The 24998-nt window shown below is 39.8% G+C and overlaps 1 protein-coding gene across 3 annotated transcripts in view; it reads right to left on the bottom strand.

Annotated features, from left to right (window-relative positions):
* TPGS2 (tubulin polyglutamylase complex subunit 2) overlaps positions 1-24998 on the bottom strand; it is a 69849-nt gene that overhangs the window by 11224 nt on the left and 33627 nt on the right. For 2 of the 3 annotated variants that reach the window (XM_025931445.2, XM_025931444.2), the window contains 2 exons: positions 8749-8836; positions 6538-6666 (listed from right to left, as the gene is read on the bottom strand). In XM_025931445.2, the coding sequence (XP_025787230.1) occupies positions 6538-6666; positions 8749-8836 (217 nt within the window). The remainder of the gene's footprint in view (positions 1-6537; positions 6667-8748; positions 8837-24998) is intronic. The other variant, XM_025931443.2, reaches the window with a different exon arrangement.

Raw genomic sequence — 24998 nt, forward strand, 5'->3', positions numbered from 1 at the left:
TTGCTCAAATATCAACTATAGGTTTTACAATATTCCTTGCACTGCGTCTGTCCCCTTTTCCAAGAGTTCTTACGTAAGAGCTATGGAACACATTCCTAGACATTAAGATTCCTAGACACCTCTTTCAGAGGAGGTTTGCTGATCCCTTGTTTCCTTCCCTTTTTATATCCATATCTTGGGACCTCCATTCAGTTGCATTTGTCTTTTGGTTAGAGTACTGATGTCCCTGAAGTTTTACACATCCTTACATGTTTGGTCTATATATGTGGGCCTTTTGATTTTTACTCCTTGTCTCTCTGTAACCAGTATATGCTCTCTACTTTCCACTGCTGCAAGAAGTCTGATGTCAATCTGATTATTATTTCTTTTTTTTTTTTTTAATTTTTTTTTTTTCAACGTTTATCCATTTTTAGGACAGAGAGAGACAGAGCATGAACGGGCGAGGGGCAGAGAGAGAGGGAGACACAGAATCAGAAACAGGCTCCAGGCTCTGAGCCATCAGCCCAGAGCCCGACGCGGGGCTCGAACTCACGGACCGCGAGATCGTGACCTGGATGAAGTCGGACGCTTAACCGACTGCGCCACCCAGGCGCCCCTGATTATTATTTCTTCATAAGTACCTTAAATTTTTTGCCTAGAAGCCTATAATTCTTTCCCATATTATGTAACGCCTAGGTGTCTCTTTTCTCATGAATTCAATTTCACTCTCAGACAGCCCTTTCAATCTGCAGAGAAATTTTCTTGTATCAGTGTTTACTGGCTTTCTATATAGTGTTTTTCTCTTTCTTGAGCATCTGTAATACCAATGGAAGGTCTTCTGGAGCTATTTTCTACTTCTCTCACCTTTCCACCGTTTTCTTCATAATTTCCCCCCCCCCCCTTTTTTTTCAACGTTTATTTATTTTTGGGACAGAGAGAGACAGAGCATGAACGGGGGAGGGGCAGAGAGAGAGGGAGACACAGAATCGGAAACAGGCTCCAGGCTCTGAGCTGTCAGCCCAGAGCCCGACGCGGCGCTCGAACTCACGGACCGCGAGATCGTGACCTGGCTGAAGTTGGATGCTTAACCGACTGCACCACCCAGGCGCCCCAATTTTCCCCTTTTAAATACATCTTGCACTCGGTTTATCATGCTATTAACTCAACTCTCAATAATGTTTATATTCTTCAATTCATCAATTGTTTGAGAATCTTTACTGTTCTTCTATAGGAATCCTTTGTGCTGTCTTAATGTCTTTATTCTGATTCTTGTTTTTACTTAGGTTTTCATCTGTATCCTCTAGCAGTTTTATTTCTCTGGTTGTGTTTCCCGATATATCTTTCTTTCTGACTGGCCTCTTTCTGAATACTAAGTACCCTGAAAAGAGTCAGTATTTTTCCAATTAGGTTTTTTGTTTTTCTAATCTTACCTCATTGTAAGTATGTATGTATGTATGTATGTATGTATGTATGTATTTATTTATTTATGAGAGTGAGTGAGAGAACGCACACATGAGTGAGCACAAGCAAGGGAGAAGAGGGAGAGAAAGAATCTTAAGAAATCTCCACAGCTCAGCACAGAGCCTGATGTGGGGCTCGAGCTCATGGTCATGAGATCATGATCTGAGCTGAAATCACAAGTTGGATTTTAACTGACTGAGCCACCCAGGCACTCCTCCAATTAGACTTAGGTCTAGGGGAGCCTGGTAGCTCAGTCAGTTAAGCATCTGACTTTGGCTCAGGTCATGATCTCATGGCTCATGAGTTCAAGCCCCACATTCTGCTCTCAACATGAAGCCCATTTGGGATCCTCTGTCTCCTTCTCTCTGCCCCTCCCCCACATGTTCTCCAGCTCTGTCTCAAAAGTAATAAACATTAATTTTGTTTGTTTTAAATAAGACTTGGCTCTAACTGCTGGACTATCCTAAAAGGCGTGAACCTAGAAGGTGCCCCAACGCCAACTGGGTATGTAGGACATACCCTAACTCTATGGGTATGTAGGACAATGTGGTCTCTCTCCCTAGCTGTGTCCTTTGCTGAGGGCTCTTGAGATCCTCTCTGGTATCCAGTTCACCTCTATTCTTCCAACTTCAAAGGCGGGGAAGACTCAGTCTACTTATTTAACAACTTCTTTGCCTTCAGGGGTTCAAAAGCCCTAGCACACATAAGAAGGAGATGTGACCTTTCCTCTCTTGAGAACTACATACATCTCTTGAGTGGCAGGCTCTTCCCAGTTTTTGCTCCTGAATTCCTCTAGTACAGGCATAAATTGCTTTGTTGTGCTTTGAACGTTTGTGGCAACCTGTTGAGCAAGTCTACTGTTATCATTTTTCAAACAGCATTTGTTCACTTTGTGTCTGTGTTACATTTTGGTAATTTGTGCGATATTTCAATCTTTTGTATTATTATATTTGTTATGATGATCTTTGATCAGTGACTTTTAAAGTCTGAACCCATTCTTACTCCTTCCTCCCCGCACATTCTAGGTATATGGGGTCATATTTTACATTGTTTTATTCTGTGAATCCTTGACTGATTTTTATGGGTATGTTACTTTTATTGCTATTGTGTTTTTACTTCTCATATTTTTTACTTATTCTTTCCTTCCCAAAGAGTGTCCTTTAATATTTCTTGTAGGGCTGGTTTAATGGTCACGAACGCCTTTTGTTTTTGTCTATATGAGAAAGTCTTTTTCTCTCCTTCTATTCTGAATGATAGCCTTGCTGGTGAGAGTATTCTTGGCTGCACATTTTATCCTTTCAGCACTTTGAATTTTTTTTTTTTTTTCAACATTTATTTATTTTTGGGACAGAGAGAGACAGAGCATGAACGGGGGAGGGGCAGAGAGAGAGGGAGACACAGAATCGGAAACAGGCTCCAGGCTCTGAGCCATCAGCCCAGAGCCCGACGCGGGGCTCGAACTCACGGACCGCGAGATGGTGACCTGGCTGAAGTCGGACGCTTAACCGACTGCGCCACCCAGGCGCCCCTCAGCACTTTGAATATACGATGCCACTCCATACTGGTCTGCAAAGTTTCTGCTGAATAATCTGCATATAGCATTGTGCGGTTTTTCTTATATGGAACTGTTTCCTTTTCTCTTGCTGCTTTTAAAATATTTTCTTTATCGGGATGGCTAGGTGGCTCAGATGGATAAGCGAACGACTCTTGATTTTGGTCAGGTCATGATCTCACGGTCATGAGACTGAGCCCCACGTTGGGCTCCATGCTGGGCGGGAAGCCTGCTTAAGATTTTTTCTCTTTCCTTCTCTGCCCCTTTCCTGCTCATGCTCTCTCTCTCTCTCAAAAAATTGTTTTTTCTTTATAACTACTTTTGCCATTTTAATTACTATGTGTCTTGGTGTGGATCTCCTTGGGTTGATTTCTGGGGGAGATGTCTGTGCTTCCTGGATCTGAATATCTGTTTCCTTCCCTAGACAAGGGAAGTTTTCAGCTACAATTTCTTCAAATAAATTTTCTGCTCCCTTTTCTCTCTCTCCTTCTTGTTGGATCTGTATAACATGAATGTTCTTACAACTTGATGGAGTCACTGAGTTCCCTAAGTCTATTCTCACTTTGCATAATTCTTTTTTATATCATTGTTTAGCCTGATGGCTTTCCTTTACTCTGTCTTCCAGGTCATTAATTCCTTTGCTTCCTCTAGTCTATTCATTCCATTAAGTGCATTTTAAATTTCACTGTGTTCTTCATCTCTGATTCTTTTTTATCTTTGTGTTAAGGGTCTCACTGATGTTCTTCACTCCTTTCTCAAGTCCAGTAAGTATCTTTATGACCATTACTTTAAATTCTCTATTAGGCATACTACTTATATCTGTTTCACTTTGGTCTCTTTCACTGGGGACATATTCCTCGGTCTCATTTTGTCTAACTCTGTATCTGTTTCTGTGTGTTAGGAAAGTCAGCTATGTCTCTTGCTCTTCAAAGTAATGGCATTATGAAGAAGCATTCCTGCAGTGCCCCACAGTACAGTGTCCCCTGTTCACCAGGACCTGGCGCTTCAGGTATGTTTCTTATATGTGTTGTGTGTGTCCTGTTGTGTCCTAGGTACCTTTTCCTTCAGTGCAGTCATCTGCAGAAGCTCTCTTGGCCTACTGTGGGCAGTGTTTGGTCTCCAGCCAGGGTAGAGGTGTGTTTTAACAAGGTATGCACCAGTCTGCTTGCAAAATGAGACCTGCTGCCACTGCTTCTCTGCCAAGTGTGCATGGGCGGGGCACTCAGCCTTAACAAGGCACCCCTCGGCCTTCTGCAGGGCCTGCTACAGCTGCTGTCATAGTCGCTGCTGCAGAGACAGAGGCCCTGCAAAATGCAGGGATGGGGAGATACAGTGCTGGTGAGGTTTGCACTGATTTTGATGTTATTATTGTAATTGTTATGAAACACACCTGCAGAAGGCAGCAAACGATTAGCGTATGTGTTCTGACTGTACCACTGGCTATTATTCCCCCATCTCTCTTCCTCTCCTCAGGCTTCTCTGTTCTGTGAGACACAACAATAATGAAATTAGACCAATCAGTAACCCTACAGTGAATGGCCTTTGAAGGTTCAAGTGAAAGGAAGAGTCGCATGACTCTCACTTTAAATCAAATGCTAGAAATGATTAAGCTTTGCACTGAAGGCATGTTGAAAGCCAAGACAGGCCGAATGCTAGGCTTCTTGTGCCAAACAGCCCAGTCATAAGTGCGAAGGAAATTAAAAGTGCTACTCTGGTGAACACCTGAATGATAAGGAAGTAAAACAGCTTATTGCTGATACGGAGAAAGTTTTAGTGATCTAGATAGAAGATCAAACCAGCCATCACATTCTCTTAAGGCAAAGTCTAATCCAGATCAAGACGTTAACTCTCTTTAATTCTATGGCTGACAGGTGAGGAACCTGCAGAAGAAAAGTCTGAAGCTAGCAGAGGTTAGTTCATGAGGTCTGAGGAAAGAAGCTGTCTCTATAACATAAAAGTGCAAGGCAAAATAGCAAGTTATCCAGAAGATCTAGCTAAGATAATTAATGAAGGTGCTGGCTAAATAGCAGGTTTTCAATGTAGACCAAACATCCTTCTATTAGAAGAAGACACCACCTAGGACCTTCAAAGCCTCAAAGGACAGGCTTACTCTCTTTGAAAGGACTACTGTAGCTGGTGACTTGGTGGAAGCCAATGCTCACTGACCATTCTGAAAATCCTAGGGCCCTTAAGAATTATGCTAAATCATCTCTGCCTTGCTCTAAAAACAGAACAACAAAGCTTGGATGACAGTACATCTGCTAACAACATGGTTTATTGAATATTTTAACCCCATTGTTGAGACCAACTGTTCAGAAAAAAAGATTACTCTCAAAATATCACTGTTTATGGACAATGCACTTGGTCCATCTGATGGAGATGTACCATGAGATTAATGTTCTCATGCTTGCTAACACAACATCCATACTGCAACGCATGGATCAAGAAGTCATTTCAAGTTTTAATGTTTAAGAAACTGAAACAGTCTGGAACTGTGCACCCGTGGGATCTCCTAGGGATGCCTATGCTAGTGTCCAACTGCCAATGCAGTTGTTGCAGAAAGCCTTGCATCGGTTTTCTAGTGAGAGAATGGCCTTAAATGCACCCAAGGCCTTGGCATTGGAGACACTAGTTACCTGCTCAATATTCATTCTCCCTCTCTTTCTTAAACTCCAATTCTGTTTGAGGAGACAATGCTGAACAGGTAAACATACTCACTTCCTCAGATTCCCTTGCAACTATGGATAACATTTTGACTCTCTTCTAGCCAGTGGCTTCAGGAGATCCTGAGAAAACTACTGTTTTCTTGATAAAACAGGAGAGATTCTGCCAAAAGACAGTTTTAGTTGTTGCTTTGCTTTTTACTTTTTTCCTGTCTGGAACATAGACTGGAAGCTAGGAAGTAGAGCCCACATTCCCCAATGATGAGGATGAAAGCCATATCCAAAGGTGGGTGGAAGAAGCCAGAGGGAGACTTTATCATTGACTTTCTCAAACAGCTGCACCAGCCTAGTTCAGATTTCTTGTTATGAAAAAAATAAACTCCTATTTAGTTTAGATGTTGTAAGGGGTCTCTGATACATGCAGCCAAATCGATTCTGACAAAGTTCTCACTTATGCCCAGTTGCTCCTAGCTTTTAGCAACAATTTAAATCAGGAATGGCAAAGAGCCTGGGGAGGAAGGGAGCTGCATTTAGATTCCATGTTCCCTGAAAGCTCCTGACACAGAAATGTTGAGTGAAGTTGATCTTTAACATTCATTCATTTACTAGGCATACATTAAGTGCCAACTCTGTGCCAGTCACTGAAGCGAGTGCTGGAAACAAAACAAAAATCTCAACCCTGGCATTTCTTCATGAAAATTTCCTTTGTTGATACAGGCTGTTTTCTTACCTCACTCCCATGGTCCTAAGAAGTCACACAGGGGAAAGGTTTTGGTTTGGGGAGAGTACTATAATGCCACAGCGTCTTCCTACCGTTTTCAACATTATAGAAGGAAACAAACACGTTAATTTCTAACTCAGAGCAGAGGTTCCTTCAGGTACCTTCAAGTGCATCATCCTCCAGGTCTGCCAGAGTTGGTGCATTAGGGAGTGAATACACAGAAGACTGGTTGAGTTGAGTCAGTTTTGAGATGCTGTTAATAACCATACTGCCCAGTGGAATGGTGTGCTCTAGGGAAACATTAGCAAAGAGAAAAAGCCTTGTTACCGTATCATCATAAGGATTTCTGCTTGAGTAACTTAAGCCCAACTGTTGTTTGATTCCAGGGCTGAGGAATCTGATGGAAAGGAAGAGGATCAGTGGACTATATGCCCCAGAGCAACAACCTTTCATGCAACAACAACAACAAAAAAGGGCAACAAATCATGGGTGAAGAGACCCCCCACTCCACACATTGGAACAGAGTATTAAAGGAATTTACAAAGGGGACGCTCAAAAAGAACTCGGACATCTGGGCTAGGGACCCTGTTTGAAGAGCAAAGGACCTAAAAAGGTTTTTGCTCTCTTTCCCTTGCATGAAGGGTTATACTTCTCTTCTTCTAAGCTTTCCACAATGGAAGATAGCTCTCTATGTGTCATTTGTCCCTACTTATTGCAGAGAACTTGGTGGCATTCTTGCCGGATTCTAGTCTTCTGGGATTAGGCTGTAAATAAGAAACAGGCAAACACATAGCTTCCTTAACAATTATACAGCATCCTCGTCATATAGGATACTAGACACTGGATGGCACATGAAGACCTAGAAATCTGACTGCTGAAAAAACTGAAGGCAGTAAAACAGCTGGTATACAGACCACGGAAACTCCAAGCAGGACAGACCAAGAGGTAAACCTCAGAAGCTGCCTCTGCTGCCTTCTCTGTTGTTGAGTTTAGCTCTCCAAGAAAGGACGGAAATGGGGACAGAACTGGGGATCGCATAAAACGACTAGGATTAGGAGAATTAAATTAGATATTAGAATAATGAACAGGGACTTGTTCATGAAAACTTCATGAAACTTTTGTCCGAGGGCACTTGTGAAGGGGCTAGTCTGTCTTCATGATGTGGGCAAGGGAAAATCTGTCCGTCGGTCTAGTCTCTGTCCATTCTCTCTCTTACTCCAGACTGCAAAGGCCATGGCCATGCTACAAAGAAGGGCTCTGATGCTGGTGACAAGAATGGTTTCAGGCCAATGGAGGAAATAATTCAAAGCTAAAAGTTCATGTTAACTGCTCAATAATAAGCTATAAAAAGTGCCTCTGGTCAGGTGAGAGAGAGAGAAAGAGAGAGAGACGACTTTGAGAATCACCAAAAGGAACTCAGGAGGTGGAGGAAACGAAGGACAGAAGTCAGGTCTGCAGATCCGCTGTGCAATAAAAATTCTGCATTCTTAGTGACAGCACGGGGAGGTGCAGGATGCTTCCTGAGGACGAAAGTAGATATGGGGAGGTGGTTGGAGTCCAGAGGCAATAAAGGCCTCTTCTGGCCAGGAAAGTCTGTGGAAGGAATGGCTAGAACAGGGTTTCCTGGCTTATGAAATTTGACAGGAGTTGTCACTTAACGTGCGTCATCGCCTTTTATGTGTACGTAGTATCTGTACTACTAAGTTATGAGTTCCCACATCTACAACACGAATGTCTGTCCTAGACACATTTAATACTTAGGATGACAACTAGAGAAGTAAGGTGGTTGGTAACTTATGCTGGGGAGGTGTGGAGAGAAGTTTAAGATCTGGTGTGAGGGACACAGCTCTTGAGATCATTGCCAATCTGGGAATGAAGGAAATTGCCCCTCTTATTTCATCTTTTTTTTTTTTTGAGAGGGAAGAAGGAGGGAGAGAATCTTAAGTAACGTGCTGAGATCATTACCTGAGCTGAGATTTAAAGTTGGACATTTAACCGACTGAGCCACCCATGTACCCCAGGGAGTTGCCCATCTTAGGACCATCAGTGGCTGTTCCTTCCCTCACTCTGGAGGAGACTGCTCTGAGGTGCAGCCTTCAGAGACCTTACGTTTGAAGTAGTACAAGAATTTTGTGTAGTGATTAATGTTTTTCACCTGCTCGTACCAAAAGGAAGCCTCTAGATTGAGTTTCCAGTTAAGTACCAGCTAGACTGTGGCATAGTGGGTGGTGGGTGAAACGATGATATGTATTGGCTTTGGGAGAGAATCCTAGATTCTGGACATCACACTTTCAGAGAACTCCCGAAAACTATCGAGATACCCAATCTCTCAGCCAGGGAAATGTTACCCTATAGCAAGAAGGTTGTCTCACCATCCAGCTTTACACTCCATGTCATGTGGAAGCCGTTGGTCATCAGGTAAAAATTCTTCACATCCTCAGGTAGCATGCAGTTATTTTTCTAGAATCACAAAGCAGCTGAGTGTTAGGGCAGAAAAAGGGCACAAGGCTATGCCCCAAAGCAAATGGGGATACTACTTACCATGTTTCAGATACCCCAAATAGGAAGATTCTGATAATTATCTACAAACTCGATTACTGAGTTCAAGATGGCAACACCAGAGGCCCTGAACTCACCTTCTCCCACAGACACACCAAACCCACAGCCACTTATTGAACAACTTCCTCTGAAAGAAAATCAGAAATTGACTTAGCAACTCCTACACACTGGGTGAATGAGAAAAACCGCACATGGAAATGCGTAAGAGGCTGAGACACAATTCACCATAAACCCCATCACTGGTGCAGCAACACACAATCAGGAGAGAACCCGATCTTCCCTCTAAAGAGTGACAGGTTTGAACTCCGTATCTGGCACACCAACTTATAAGGTCTGCATGTGAGAGGTGAACTCCCCAACATCTAGCTTTGTAAGCCAAAGAGCTTGCTCCACAAGACCCACAAGGCTACAGAAACTGAGAAATAGTTGTCCAAGGGCTCATGCATGTGAGTTTATCAACCCAGGGCCTAGCGCAGAGGCAGTCGACTGAAAAGTACCCAGACTTCCAGTCTTTCTGTGTAAGAGGCTTATTTGCTTATCTGACAGCATCAGCCTGAGTGGCAGTTACCTAATTTAGCACACATCTAGGGGCTGACAAAAATACTCTCTAGAGAATGGGGTGGCTGGCTGTCACCATCTTCATGTTCTCTGCCTTGCTCCAGGTCAGCAGTTATCTCCCAGAAAGAGCTTATGCATCCAACTGATACAGTGGCTTTTGCACTGACTGCCCAAGGGATACATCCCTTGATAACTTGGCTCTGGTGGCCAAGGGGCTTAGGTTTCCAGGTCTCACAGGACCGCAACAAAGAAACCGTTCTGAATCGGCTATCACACCATGGTACAGTATAGAGGTAGCACACTGAAAAGCCCAGTCTTTCCATGAAAGACGCCGATGTGTTGATCTCCAAAAACCGTGGCCTAAGGGTCTCTCCTCTGCACAGACTTGGGAGGCCAGCGGGCACCATGTTCGCATGCACTACCCCTCTGCCATGCTCCAGGTCACCAGTGTCTCCGTGAAAGCACCTATGTATATGTATGACACCCCAGCTATTTTGGCTGTCGCCCAAAGGACACAGTACTCAACAGCCTGGCTCTGGTAGCCAGCAGGGCTTGTGCTTATGGGTTCAATGGGATGGTAAGCCAACAGTTTATGACTGGCTATCCACCCGGGGCGCAGTGTAGAGGGAACAGAGAAAAACAGCCACAGTTTATACTCTTTCCCTGAAGGATGTATACAGTTGACCCTTAAACACAGGTTTCAAATGTGCAGGTCCACGTATATAGACTTTTTTCCCCGATACAGTACTGTAAATGTATTTTCTAATTTCTTAAATAAGATTTTTTTTTCTTTAGCTTTATTGTAGGAATACAGTGTATAATACATAAAACACACAAAAATATATGTTAATTGACTGTATATTTTTTTTTTTTAATTTTTTTTTTCAACGTTTTATTTATTTTTGGGGGGACAGAGAGAGACAGAGCATGAACAGGGGAGGGGCAGAGAGAGAGGGAGACACAGAATCTGAAGCAGGCTCCAGGCTCTGAGCCATCAGCCCAGAGCCTGACACGGGGCTCGAACTCACGGACCGCGAGATCGTGACCTGGCTGAAGTCGGACGCTTAACCGACTGCGCCACCCAGGCGCCCCGACTGTATGTTTTCAATAAGGCTTCTTCTCAACAGTTTTGGGGAGTCAAGTTATATGTAGATTTTCCACTTTGCAGACAGGTTGGTACTCTTAACCCCCTCATTGTTCAAGGGTCAACTGTATTTACATACTTTAAAAGCTGCTGCCTGAGGGCCCAGCTTCCAATCAGCTTTATCTAGGTGTTGAGAGAGATCCTCCCCTTTGGAACACTACAAGTCTGGGCAAACCCTGAACCACTGGGAGTTATTAAGGACAAAGAAGCCTGCCTACACAATCACATCAGGTTTGGGAGACAACAAAGAACAAGGGCACGGTAGAACAACAAAGTTCATCTCCTACATTAGACCTTGCCTTTAAGACTGGAAGAGGTGGCTGTTTTACCTAATACACAGAAACCAAGGAAGAAAAAAAGAAGAGAGGAATAATACATTCCAAACAAAAGAACATAAGACCTCAGAAAGACCATAATGAAATGGAGATAAGCGATTTACCTAACAGTTCAAAATAACACTCATAAATATGTTCACTTTGAGCTCAAAAGAGGAATGCATGAACAAAGTGAAAATTTCAACAAAGAGTTGTACAATATAAAAGTAACACATGATGGGGCGCCTGGGTGGCTCAGTCGGTTAAGCATCCGACTTCGGCTCGGGTCATGATCTCACAGTTCATGGGTTCGAGCCCCGCACTGGGCTCTGTGTTGACAGCTCAGAGCTTGGAACCTGTTTCAGATTCTGTGTCTTCCTCTCTCTCTGCCCCTCCCCCACTCGCGCTCTGTCTCCCTCTGTCTCAAAAATAAACATTAAAAAAAAAAATTAGAAAAAAAAAGTAACACATGAAAGTCACAGAGCTGAGGAATACAATGATTGAACCAAAAAATACACTAGTGAGGTTCCACAGCAGACTAAGTGAAGTGCAAGAAGGGACAGTGAGCTCAAAGACAGAGTAGTGGAACTCATTTAATCAGAGCAGCAAAAGGGTGGGGGGTGGAGGGGGGGAGAAAGAAAGAAAGAAAAAAAACATTTAAAAGAGTGAAGATACCTTAAAGGACTTATGAAAGAACACAGAGCAGACTAGTATTAGACAAAAGGGTCCTGGAAGGAGGAGAGAGAGAGAATGCGGAAGAAAAATTACTTGAAGAAATAATGGCTGAAAACTTCTCCAACCTGGAGAAGGAAACACATCATAAATCCAGGAAGTGCAGAGTTCCAAATAAGTTGAATCCAGAGCCCCACCCCAAGACAAATAATTGTCTAAGGAAAAGCAGCATCTTAAAGGTAGCAAGAGAAGAGGCACCTGGGTAGCTCAGTTGGTTAAGCTTCTGACTTTAGCTCAGGTCATGATCTCATCATAGTTCATGGTTCGAGCCCTGTGTTGGGCTCTCTGCTATGAGCACAGAGCCTGCTTCAGATCTTCTGTCCCCCTCTTTCTCTGCCCCTCCCTCGCTGGGGCAAAAAAAAAAAAAAGGCACCAAGAGAAAAATAAGTTTTTAACATACAAGGGAACCCTACAAAAGACTATGAGATTTTCTCAGCAAAAACTTTGCAGGCCAGAATGGAATGGCACAATACATTCTAAGTGCTGAAAGAAAGAAACTGCCTACCAAGAATACTCTATCCAGCAAAACTATTCTTCAGAATTTAAGTACAGATAAAAAATTTTCCTGACTAGCAAAAGCTATAGGCATTCACCACCACTACACTGGCCTTACAAGAAACGTTAAAGAGATGGGGTGCCTGGGTGGCTCAATCGGTTGAGTGTCTGACTTCAGCTCAGGTCACGATCTCACAGTTTGTGAGTTCAAGCCCCGTTATCGGGCTCTTTGCTGACAGCTTGGAGTCTAGAGCCTGTTTCAGATTCTGTGTCTCCCTCTCTCTCTGCCCCTCTCCCACTCATGCTCTGTCTCTCTCTCAAAAATAAACATTTAAAAAAAAAAGAAATTTTAAAGAGACATCCTTAAGTGGAAAAGCCACAATGAGAAGTATGAAAGAAAAAAAATCTCACTGGTATCAGCAACCATATACTGAAGATAGTACATCAACTACTTATAAAGCTAGTATGAAGGTTAAAAAGCAACAGTAGTAAAAGCAACTATATCTACAATAACTAAAGGATAAACAAAATATTGTGAAATATGACATAAAAAATATACAACGTGGGGGGGGACTGTAAAGATGCAATGCTTGTAGAATGTGTTTGAATTTAAGTAACCATCAACTTAAAACAGACTGCTAGATACAGAGGGTATTAAACAGGAGCCTCACGATAACTACAAACTAAAAACCTTTGATATATAAAAAATAAAGAGATAGAAATCCAAACATAACACTGAAGAAAATCATCATATCACAAGAACAGGAAAGGAACAAAATAGAATTATAAAACAATCAGAAAAGTGTGGCAATAAGTAAATACCTATCAACAATTACTGTAGAGGAACTTGGGAAGATGGTGGAGTAGGAGGACCCTGAGCTCACCCTTCCCACGTTTACAACTAGGTATCATCCACATGTAAGTCATTAAACTAGAGAGCAATTCAAAGGCTGGCAGAACAAACTTCAAAACAAAAAAAGCTGCATCTGAAAGGTTAGGAAGGTGAGATAGGCAAGGGATGTTGACAAGGGAGAGGGAGCTGTGGGCCCTTGTACCAGGGAGCTCATATGGGAAGACAAATCCTCTTAACATTTATTTGGCTTTGAAAACCAGAGAGGCTGAATTGTGTGAGTTTGTATAACCAGCAGGACTTGAAGCCTGGAGCTTTAGAAATCAGCTGACTCAGCATTGGGGGAGTGGAGACACAAAGGCAAGTGACAGCTGGGTTCCTGCCCTTAAAGACACAGCAGCCAGCACAGACAGGCAATATAAAGACAGCAGTTTATGCAACACCAGGGGAAAATGGGAGACATATCTGTTCATAAGGGTTTCAGAGTGTGTTGGGGGACTTCTCCGAAAATGAGGGAACTGGCAGGTGCCATTTTTCTCCCCCCTTCCCCAGCATAAACACAGGGCCATCTGTGGGAGGCAGGGCTGCACAGACACTAGCTACACACTAGCTACCTAACCTGTAAGCGGTGCACCATGCCAATGAGTTCTCCTGAGGACTTGCCCACTCTAAGCCTGCTACCGTTGGCCCTGTGCTCAGGGCAAAGTTTGTAAAACTTGTTCATGCCCCACCAAGCTGCTGGGTTCACAGCTGCCACAATACACCCCACCAAGTTCTGCACACCCCCAGCTATTGTCACTCACCAGGTGAGTGTCACTCACCAGGCTGCACCCAGCCATCCTCAGGCACTGCGCCCAGCTTCAGGCCCCAAGCTGACCAGGCATGCAGGTCCTAGCTGCCACAGTGCTTGTACAAATCTGGCGTAAAACTAGTGGCCCAGCGCAAACTTTGGTAACACCACAGTGACCCCAGCACAGCCCACAACAGGCAGAGAGTCAGTGCAGATGACTGTACTATAAGGAAAAGTGATGAAGACACAACTGCAGGAGATAAGCAACACACATAGGACACTCTCCTGAAGTGCCAAGATCAGATGAACAGCACAGAGAACACTGCAGGACACTCCAGGACCTCTTCTTCATAAAGTCACTACTTTCAAAAGCAGAAGACATAGCTGACCTTCTTAATACACAGAAACAGACACAGAAAAGCAGATAAAATGAGGAGAAAGAGAAATGTAACCCAAATGAAAGAACAACACAAGGCCATGGCCAGAGATCTACGTGAAATAGATATAAGTATCATTCTGTGATATAGTGAAATAGATATAAGTATCAGAGAATTTAAAGCAATGGTCATAAGGATTCTCACTGGACTTGGGAAAAGAGTGGAGGATATAAGTGAGACCCTTAACACAGAGATAAGGAACAACATTGCAGAGATAAAGGGCTCGATAAACAAAATGAGAAATATACTTGACAAATGAACAGCAGGCTGGAAGAAGCAGAGAAATAAATTAATGACCGAGGACACAGAGTAATGAAAAGTAACCTAAACAAATGAGAAAAAAACGCAAAACAAGAACAGAGAGCTCTGTGACTCAATCACAAGTAATAACATTAGTATTACAGGAGTCCTTGAAGAAGACAGAGAAAAAGGGGAAGATAATTTTTTTTGAAGAAATAACATCTAAAAACTTCCCTAACCTGGGGAAGGAAACAAATATCCAGATCCAGGAGGCAGAGAAAACCCCCATCAAGATAAACAAAAACAGTTACCCAACAAGACATAATTAAATTAGCAAAATACAGTGATAAAGAAAGAAAAAAAAAAAGCGTATTAGTCCACAAAAGACAGTTAACATATAAGGGAAAACACATAAGTCTAGGAGGGAAGTTTTCAGCAGAAACTTTCCAAGAAGGAAAGGACTGGCATTGGAAGTGCTGAATAGGAAAAATCTGCAGCCAAGAATAGTTGGTCCAGTGAGGCTATTATTCAGAATAGAAGCATAGTTTCCCAGACAAATAAAAACTAAAGGAGTTCCTGACCACCAAACCAGCCCTGCAAGAAATATTAAAGGGGACTCTTTGAGTGGAAAGGAGAGACCAAAGTGACAGTATAAAGGTAGAAAACACAGCAGTAAAAATGAATATTGCTATAAAAAAAAATCATTCAAGGAATTCACAAGATAAAAGGATGTAAAATACAATGACATATACCTAAAACATGGGGAGGAGAAGAGTAAAGAATGGGTTCAAACGTAAACAACCATCAACTTAATATACACTGGTATATGCAGAAGAGGTTACATATAAACCCAATGGTAACCATGTATCAAAGCACAAAGACAAAGAATGCAAAGCACAAAGAGAAAGATATCCAAATATATCAGTAAAGAAAATGAACAAAACACAAAAGAAAGACAAGGATCAGAGAAAATCTTCAGAAACCACAAAACAAGTTAAGGGGATAATCCAATAAGAAGCTAAAACAGTTGCAAATATGCATCCACTACTGGAACACACAGTTAAGAACAAACATAAAGGAACTAATCAATAATAATACAACAATTGTAGAGGATTTTAACACCCTACTTACATCAGTGGAGAGATCATCTAAACAGAAAATCAACAAGGAAACAATGGCTTTGAATGACACTCTGGAACAGATGGGATTTAGCACATATAGTCAGAACATTCCATCGAAAAACAGCAGAAAACACATACTTTTCAAATGCACATGGATCATTCTCCAGAATAGATCACATATTAGTCCACAAAATGACCTCAACAAATTCAAGAAGATCGAAATCATACCATGCATATTTTCTGACCACAACGCTATGAATACAGAGGTCAATCAAAAAAAAAAAAAAAAAAAAAAGGAAAGACCACAGATATATGTAGGTTAAAAACATGCTACTAAACAACGAATGGGTCAACAAAGAAATCAAGAAGAAATGAAAAAATACATGGAAATAAATGAAAATGAAAACACAACAGTCCAAAACCCCTGGATGCAGCAAAAGCAATTCCAAGAGGGAAGCTTATAGCAATACAGGTCTACCTCAGGAGGCAAGAAAAATCCCAAATAAACACCCTAACCCTACACCTAAAGGAACTAGAAAAAGAACAAACAAAACCTAAAACCAGCAGAAGGAAGGAAATAATAAAGACTAGAGAAGAAATAAATGATATAGAAATTAAAAATAACAATAGAACAAAGAAACCAGGAGCTGTTTCTTTGAAAAACATCAATATAATTGACAAACCCATCAAAAAAGAAAGACTCAAATAAATAAAATCACAAATGAGAGAAGAGAAATTAACAACCCAATCATAATAGAATATTATGAAAAAGTACATGCCAACAAACTGGACAACCCAGAAGAAATGGATAATCTTCTAGAAACACATAAACTATCAAAACTAACATGGGAAGGAACAGAAAATTTAAACAGACCAATAACCAGCAAAGCAATTGAATCGGTAATCAAAAAAATTTCCAATAATCAAAAGTCCAGGACCAGAGGGCTTCACAGTGAATTCTACCAAACATTTAAAACATTTAAAGAACAGTTAATACCTACTCTATTCAAACCATACCAAAAAACAGAAAAGAAAGAAAACTTCTAAATTCATTCTCAAAGCCAACATTACCCTCATATCAAAACCAAATAAAGACATCACTAAAAAAAAGAACTACAGGTCAACATCCCTGATGAACATAGATGCAAAAATCCTCAATAAAATACTAGCAAACCAAATCCAACAAAATATTTAAAAAAAAAAAAAAAAGTGAGGGGTGCCTGGGTAGCTCAGCTGGTTGAGCATCTGACTTCTGCTCAGGTCATGATCTCACAGCTTGTGAGTTCGAGCCCTGCATCAGGCTCTGTGGTGACAGCTCGGAGCCTGGAGCCTGCTTCAGATTCTGTGCCTCCCTCTCTCTCTGCCCCAACCCACTCGCATTCTGTCTCTCTCTCAAAAATAAACACTAAAAAGAATTAAAAAAAAAAAAAGTGATACACCATCTCAAATAAGATTTAACCTGGGCTAAAAAGGTAGTTCAATATTTGCACATCAATCAACCTGATATATCAGTCAGAGAAAGGATAAGAACCATATGGTCATTTCAAAAGACACAGAAAAAGTATTTGACAAAGTAAAACATCCAATCATATGATAAAAACACTCAACAAAGCAGATTTAGAGGGAACATACCTCAATATAATAAAGAGCATATATGAAAACTCCACAGCTAACATCATCCTTAATGGGAAAACTGAGAGCTTTCCCCCTAAGGTCAGGAACAAGACAAGATGTCCACTCTCACCACTTTTATTCAGCATAGTACTGGAAGTCCTAGCCACAGCAATCAGACAACAAAAATAAAGGTCATCCAAATTGGTAAGGAAGAAGTAAAACTTTCACTATTTGCAGATAACATGATACTCCATAGAGAAAACCTGAACGACTCCATCAAAAAACTGCTAGAACTCATAAATGAATTCAATAAAGTCACAGGATACAAAATCAACGCATAGAATTCTGTTGCATTTCTGTACACCAATAATGAAGCAGCAGAAAGAGAAATTAAGAAAACAATCCTATTTCCAATTGCACCAAAAAATAGCAAGATACTGAAGAGTAAACCTAACCAATGAAGTGAAAGACCTGTACTCTGAAAACTAAAAACACCGATGAAAGAAACTGCAGGCAACACAAAGAAATGGAAAAAGATTCCATGCTCACAGATTGGAGGAACAAATATTGTTAATACCTGTATCACCCCGAACAATCTACACATTTAATGCAATCCCTATCAAAATACCAGCAGCATTTTTCACAGAACTAGAACAAACAATCCTAAGATTTGAACATAGCTACAAAAGGCCCCGAAGAGCCAAACAATCCTGAAAAAGAAAAAGCAAACCTGGAGGCATCATAATTCCAGACCTCAAGTGTTATTATTACAAAGCTGTAGGGTTCAAAACACCATGGTAGTGCTATGGAAATAGACACATAGATCAATAGAACAGAAAATCCAGAAATAAATCTACAACTATACAGTCAATAAATCTTCAACAAAGCAGGAAAAAATATCCAATGAGAAAAAGTCTCTCAACAAATGGTGATGGGAAAATTGGACAGCAACATGTGAAAGGAAAAAAAAAAAAAAAAACTGGACCACTTTCTTACACCATACACAAGAACAAATTCAAAATGGATTAAAGACCTAAAAGTGAGATCTGAAACCATAAAAAAAAAAATACTAGAAGAGAACAAAGGCAGTAATCTCTCTGACATAGGCCATAGCAATTTTTATTGTCTCCCGAGGCAAGGGAAATAAAAACAAAAACAAATTATTGGGACTGCATCAGAGTAAAAAGCATCTGCACAGCAAAGGAAACAATCAACAAAACTAAAAGGCTACCTACAGAATGGGAGAAAATATTTGCAAATGATATATTCAATAATGGGTTAGTATCCCTAATATATAAAGAATTTATAAAACTTAACACCCAAAAAACACTACAAGGAGATCGGCGCCTCAGTGGCTTAGTCATTTCAGCTCAGGTCTTGATCTCAGGGTCATGAGTTCAAGTCCCATGTTGGGCTGTGTGCCGGGCATGAAGCCTACTTTCAAAACAAACAAACAAACAAACAGACAAACAAACGAAACCCCCAAAAACCCCACAAGGACGTATCACCTTATAAGCGTCAGAATAGCTAAAATCAACAACACAAGAAACAAGAAGTGTTGGCGAGGAAAAAGGAACCCTTGTGCACTTGGGAATGCAAACTGGTACAGCCACTGTGGACTGGAAAATAGTATGGAGGTTCCTCAAAAAGTTAAAACAGAACTAACCTACAATCTAGCAATCATACTGCTGCACATTTACCTAAAGAATACAAAAACACTAACTCAAAGGGATACATGCACCCCTATGTTTAAAGCAGCATTATTATTATTTTTTTTTTAATTTTTTTTTTCAACGTTTTTATTTATTTATGGGACAGACAGAGACAGAGCATGAACGGGGGAGGGGCAGAGAGAGAGGGAGACACAGAATCGGAAACAGGCTCCAGGCTCCGAGCCATCAGCCCAGAGCCTGACGCGGGGCTCGAACTCACGGACCGCGAGATCGTGACCTGGCTGAAGTCGGACGCTTAACCGACTGCGCCACCCAGGCGCCCCTAAAGCAGCATTATTATAATAGCTAAGACATAGCAGCCCCAAGTGTCCATCAGTTGATGAATGGATAAAGAAGATGTAGTGTACAGTAATATTATTCAGCCATAAAAAAACACAAAACCTTTCCATATGCAACAACATAAGTAGAGTTAGAGAACAGACAGTATCATGCTAAGCCAAATGAGTCCAAGAAAGACAAATACCATATGATTTCACTTATATGTGGAATTTAACAAACAAAACAAATGAGCAAAGGGGGAAAAAAGAGACAAATCAAGAAAAAGATTCTTATTTATAGAACAAACTGATGGTTACCAGAGGGGAGGGAGATGGGATGATGGGTTAAACAGGTGATGAGGATTAAGGAGTGCACCTGTGAGGAACAATGGGTGATGTATGGAATTGTTCAACCACTATATTATACACTTGAAACTAATGTAACACCGTATGTTAACTAACTGGAATTAAAATAAAACCTTTACAAAATAATTACTTTAAATATAAATGAACTAAATGTTTCAAGTAAAAGACACGGTAGCTGAAAGGATTAAAAAAAAAAAAAAAAGGACTCATGTATATGCTGCCTACACGAGACTTATTTCAGACCTAAGGACACCCACAGGCTGAAAGTGAAGGGATGGGAAAAGATATTCCAAATCAATGGAAGTGAAAATAAAATTTGAGATAGCAATACTTGTATGAGAGAAAACAGACTTTAAAACAGAATGGAAAAAGAGACAAAGAAGGATTACGTAATGATAAAGGGGTCAATACAACATGAAGATCTAACAATCGTAAATACCTATGTGCCCAGAATAGGAGCAACTAAACATGTCAAGCAAATATTAACACAGCTAAAAGGAAAAATGGACAAAAATACAGTAATATTAGGGATTTTAACACCCACATATATCAGTGGCTACATCATCCAGACAGAAAATCAATAAAACAGTGGCCTTCAATGACACATTAGACCCGATTGATTTAATAGATATATATACAGAACATTCCATCTAAAAACAGGAGAATACACATTCTTTTCAATGCATATGGACCATTCTTCAGGACAGATCACATGTTAAGCCATGAAACAAATCTCAATAAATTTAGGAAGGCTGAAATCCTATCGAGCATCTTTTCAAACAACTGTGGTATGAAACTAGTAATAGTAAGGAAAAAAAACTGGAAAAAAAACCCCACAAACATGAGGAAGGCTAAACAACAAGCTACTAAACAACCAATGGGTCAATAAAGAACTCAAAGAGGAAATAAAAAAATACTGTGACTAATAAAAATGAATACACAACATTCCAAAATATATGATGTAGCTAAAGTTGCTCTTAGAAGGCAGTTTATAGTGATATAGACCTAACTCAGGAAACAAGAAAAAAATCTCTAATAAACAGTCTAACTTTACACCTAAAGGAACTAGAATAAGCAGAACAAATGAAGGCCAAAGTTAGTAGAAGGAAGGAAGTAATGAAGATCAAAGCTGAAATTAATGAAATAGGCTAAAAAGAAAAAAAATAAAAAAGATAAATGAAATTAAGACCTAATTCTTTGAAAAGATAAATAAAATTGATAAACTTTTAGTGAGACTCATCAAGAAAAAAGAGAGAGGGCTCAAATAAAAACAACAATGAAAAAAATTACAACTGACACCAAAGAAATGCAAAGGATTATAAAATACTGCTACAAAAAATGATATGCCAGCAAATTGGACAATCTAGAAGAAATGGATATATATATTCCTAGGAACATACAATCTTCCTAGACTGAATCAGGAAGACAGAAAATCTAAACAATTACTAGCAATAAAATTGAATCAGTAACAAAAATCCTCACCATAAACAAAAATCCCAGACCAGATGGCTTTGCAGGTGAATGAGAACACTCAAAGAAGAGTTAATACTTAATACCTATCCTTCTCAAACTATTCCAAAAACATGAAAAAGAACACTTCCTAACTCATTCTACAAGACCCTGACACCTAAATCATATAAAATCCCTGATGAACATAAGATGCAAAAATCCTTGACAAAATATAAGCAAACTGAATTCAACGATATATTTAAAGGATCATATACCACGATCGTGTAAAGGATCATATACCACCATCATATAGAATTTACTCCAGGGATGAAAGGATAGTTTGGTATCCATAAATCAACCAATGAGTTATATATACCACATTAACAAAATGAAGGATAAAACTCATATGATCATCTCAATATTTGCAGAAGCAGCCCTTGACATTATTCAATATTCATTTATGATACAAATTCTCAATGAAATGGCCATATATAACAAATGCACAGCAAATATCATACTAAGCAGGAAAAAGCTGAAAGCTTTTCCTCTAAACTCAGGAATGAGACAAGAATGCCAATTCTTGCCACTTTTATTCAACATAATTCTTGAAATCTGACAATAGAAGAAATAAAAAGCATCTAAATTGGTAAGAACTAAGTAAAACTGAACTATTTGCAAATGACATGATACTCCATACAAAACCCCAAAGACTGCACCTAAAAAACTATTAGAAACAATTAATTCAGTAAGATTACAAAATACAAAATTAACAAAAAAAAATGCGTTGTTTTTCTATACACTACTACCAATCTATCAGAAAGAGAAATTGAGAAAACAATCCCATCTACAATTATGTCAAAAAAGAATACCTAAAAATAAATTTAACAAAGGAGGTGAAAGATCTGTACTCTGAAAACTATGTAACACTGATTTAAAAAACTGAAGATGACACAAATTAATGGAAAGACATACCAGGCTAATGGATTAGAAGAATTAATATTGTTAAAATGTCCATACTACCCAAAGAAACCTACAGATTCAGTGCAATCTCTATAAAAACACCAATGGCATTTTACAGAACTAAAACAAACAATCCTAAAATTTGTATGGAACCACAAAAGACCCCAAAGAGTCACAGCAATCTTGAGAAATAACAAAGTTGGAGGTATCACACTCCTTGATTTCAAACTATGCTACAAAGCTACAGTAATCAAAACAATATTGTACAGTCAAGAAACACACATATAGACCAAGAGAACAGAACAGAGAGCCCAGAAATAGACCAACTCCTGTAAGGTCAATTAATCTACAACAAAGGAGGCAAGAATATACAATGGGGAAAAGACAGTCTCTTCAATAAATGGTGTTGGGAAAACTAACAGCTATAGGCAAAAGAATGAAACTGAACCACTTTCTTACACCATACAAAAAATTTACCTCAAAATGGATTAAAGACTTAAGTATAAGACCTGAAGCCATAAAACTCCTAAAAGAAAACACATGTAGTAAACTCTTGAACATCGTTCTCAGCCATAATTTTTTGGATCTGTCTCCTCAGGCAAGAGCAGAAAGAGCAAAAATAAACAAGCCTCCATCAAACTAAAAAGCATTTGCACAACAAGGGAAAACATCAGCAAAAAAAGGCAACATACTGACTAGGAGATAATATTTGCATATGATACATCTAAAAAGGGGTTAATATCCAAAATCTATTAAAAAAAATTCACACAATAAACACCAAAACCTCCCAAATAATCCAATTAAAAATGGGCAGAAGACCTAAATAGACATTTCTCCAAAGTAGACATACAGATGGCCAACAGACACATAAAAAGATGCTCAACATCACTAATCATCAGAGAACTGCAAATCAAAACCACAATGAGATCACCTCACACTAGTCAGAATGGCCAGTATAAAAAAGATAAAACATGTTGGTGAGGACGTGGAAAAAAAAGAACCCCTGTGCAGTGTTCGTGAAAATGAACACTAGTGTAGTCGGAAAACAGTATGAAGGTTCCTCAAAAAATTAAAAACAGAACTATAATATGATCCAGCAATTCCTCTTCTGGGTATTTAGCTGAAGAAAATGAAGACCCTAATGCAAAACTCGTAAGTTCACAGCAGCATTGTTTACAACAGTCAACACATAGAAGCACCCTAAGTGTTAATCAGTAGACGAATGGATAAAGAAGATGTGGTGTGTGTGTGTGTGTGTGTGTGTGTACACACACACACACACCACGCACAATGGAATACTTTTTTCAATGTTTATTTTTGAGAGAGAGAGAGTGTGAGCGGGGTAGGGACAGGAAAAGAGCCAGACAGAGGATCTGAAGCGGGCTCTGTGCTGACAGATGGTGCAGGGCTCGAACTCACAAACTATGAGATCATGACATGTGCCAAAGTCAGATGTCTAACAGACTGAGCCACGCAGGCACCCCTATACAATGGAATACTATTCAGCCACAGCAAAGAATGAAATCTTACCATTTTGAAGAAAACAGACAGACCTAGAGGATAATTATATTAAGTGAAAATAAATCAGAGAAAGACAAATGCCATATGATTTCACTTACATATGGAATCTAAAAAAATAAAACAAAATGAACAAAAAAACAGAAACAGATCCTAAATACAGAGGACAACTGGTAGTTGCCAGAGGGGAGGGAAGTGAGGGATGTATAAAACAGGTGAGAGAGATTAAGAAGTACAACTTCCAGGTGTAACATAAATAAATCACAGGGATGTAAAACACAGCAAGAGAATATAGTCAGTAACACTGTAGTAACTTTTTATGGTGACAGATGGTAAAAGGACTTATTGTTGTGATCATCTCGTAAATGTATATAAATTTCAAATCACTGCATTGTACACCTTAAACTAACATAATGCTGTTTGTCAGCTATTAAAGAAAAAAAAAAAATGGCTGAGTGGGTTAAGAAACAAGACCCGACTATATGCTGCCTATATGAGACTAACTTCAGCTTTAAGGACACATACAGACTGAAACTGAAGGGATGGAAAAAGACAGTTCATGAAAATGGGAACCAAAAAAAGCAGGAGTAGCTGTATCAGACAAAAACACACTTTAAGACAGAGAATGTAATAGGAGACAAAGAAGATCATTATTTTAGTTTTTATTACAAAAACTTTTTTTTAATGTTTATTCATTTTTGAGAGAGAGAGAGAGAGAGAGAGACAGACAGACAGACAGAGCATGGCGGGGAAGGGCAGAGAGAGGGAGACACCGAATCTGAAGCAAGCTCCAGGCTCCAAGCTGTCAGCACAGAGCCTGCTGCAGGGCTTGAACTCACGAGCCATGAGATCATGACCTGAGCTGAAGTCAGATGCTCAACCGACTGAGCCACCCAGGCACCCCAAAGAAGATCATTATTTAATGACAAAGGGGTCAATCCAACAAGAGGATATCACATTTATAAATATTTATGCACCAAATAAAGGAGCACTTAAATATATGAATCAAATTATTAACAGAACTAAAGGGAGTAGACAGAAATACAAATAATAATATGGGGGCTTCAATACCCTACTTTATTGATGGATAGATTATGCAGACAGAAAATCAATAAAGACAATGGATTTAAATGAACATTAGACCAGATGAACAACAGACACAGAAAATTCCATCCAAAAGCAGAATACACATTTTTCTCAAGCACACATGGAACATTCTTCAGGACAGATCATATGTTAGCCCCAAAACAAGTCTTAATAAATTTAAGAAGATTGAAATCATATCAAGTATCTTTCTAATCACAATGGTATGAAACTAGAAATCAATTAGAAAAAGAAAACTGGAAAATTCACAAATATGTAGAGATTAAACAACTTGGTCAGAACCACCAATAGCTCAAAAGGGATACTCAAAAGAGAAATAAAAAATATCTTAAGACAAATGAAATTGGAAATACAAGATGCCCAAATTTAGGGATTTAGCAC

The sequence above is a fragment of the Puma concolor genome, chromosome D3 (assembly GCF_028749965.1).
Source record: "Puma concolor isolate L17-30 chromosome D3, mPumCon1.1.hap2, whole genome shotgun sequence".
Taxonomy (NCBI): Eukaryota; Metazoa; Chordata; class Mammalia; order Carnivora; family Felidae; genus Puma; species Puma concolor.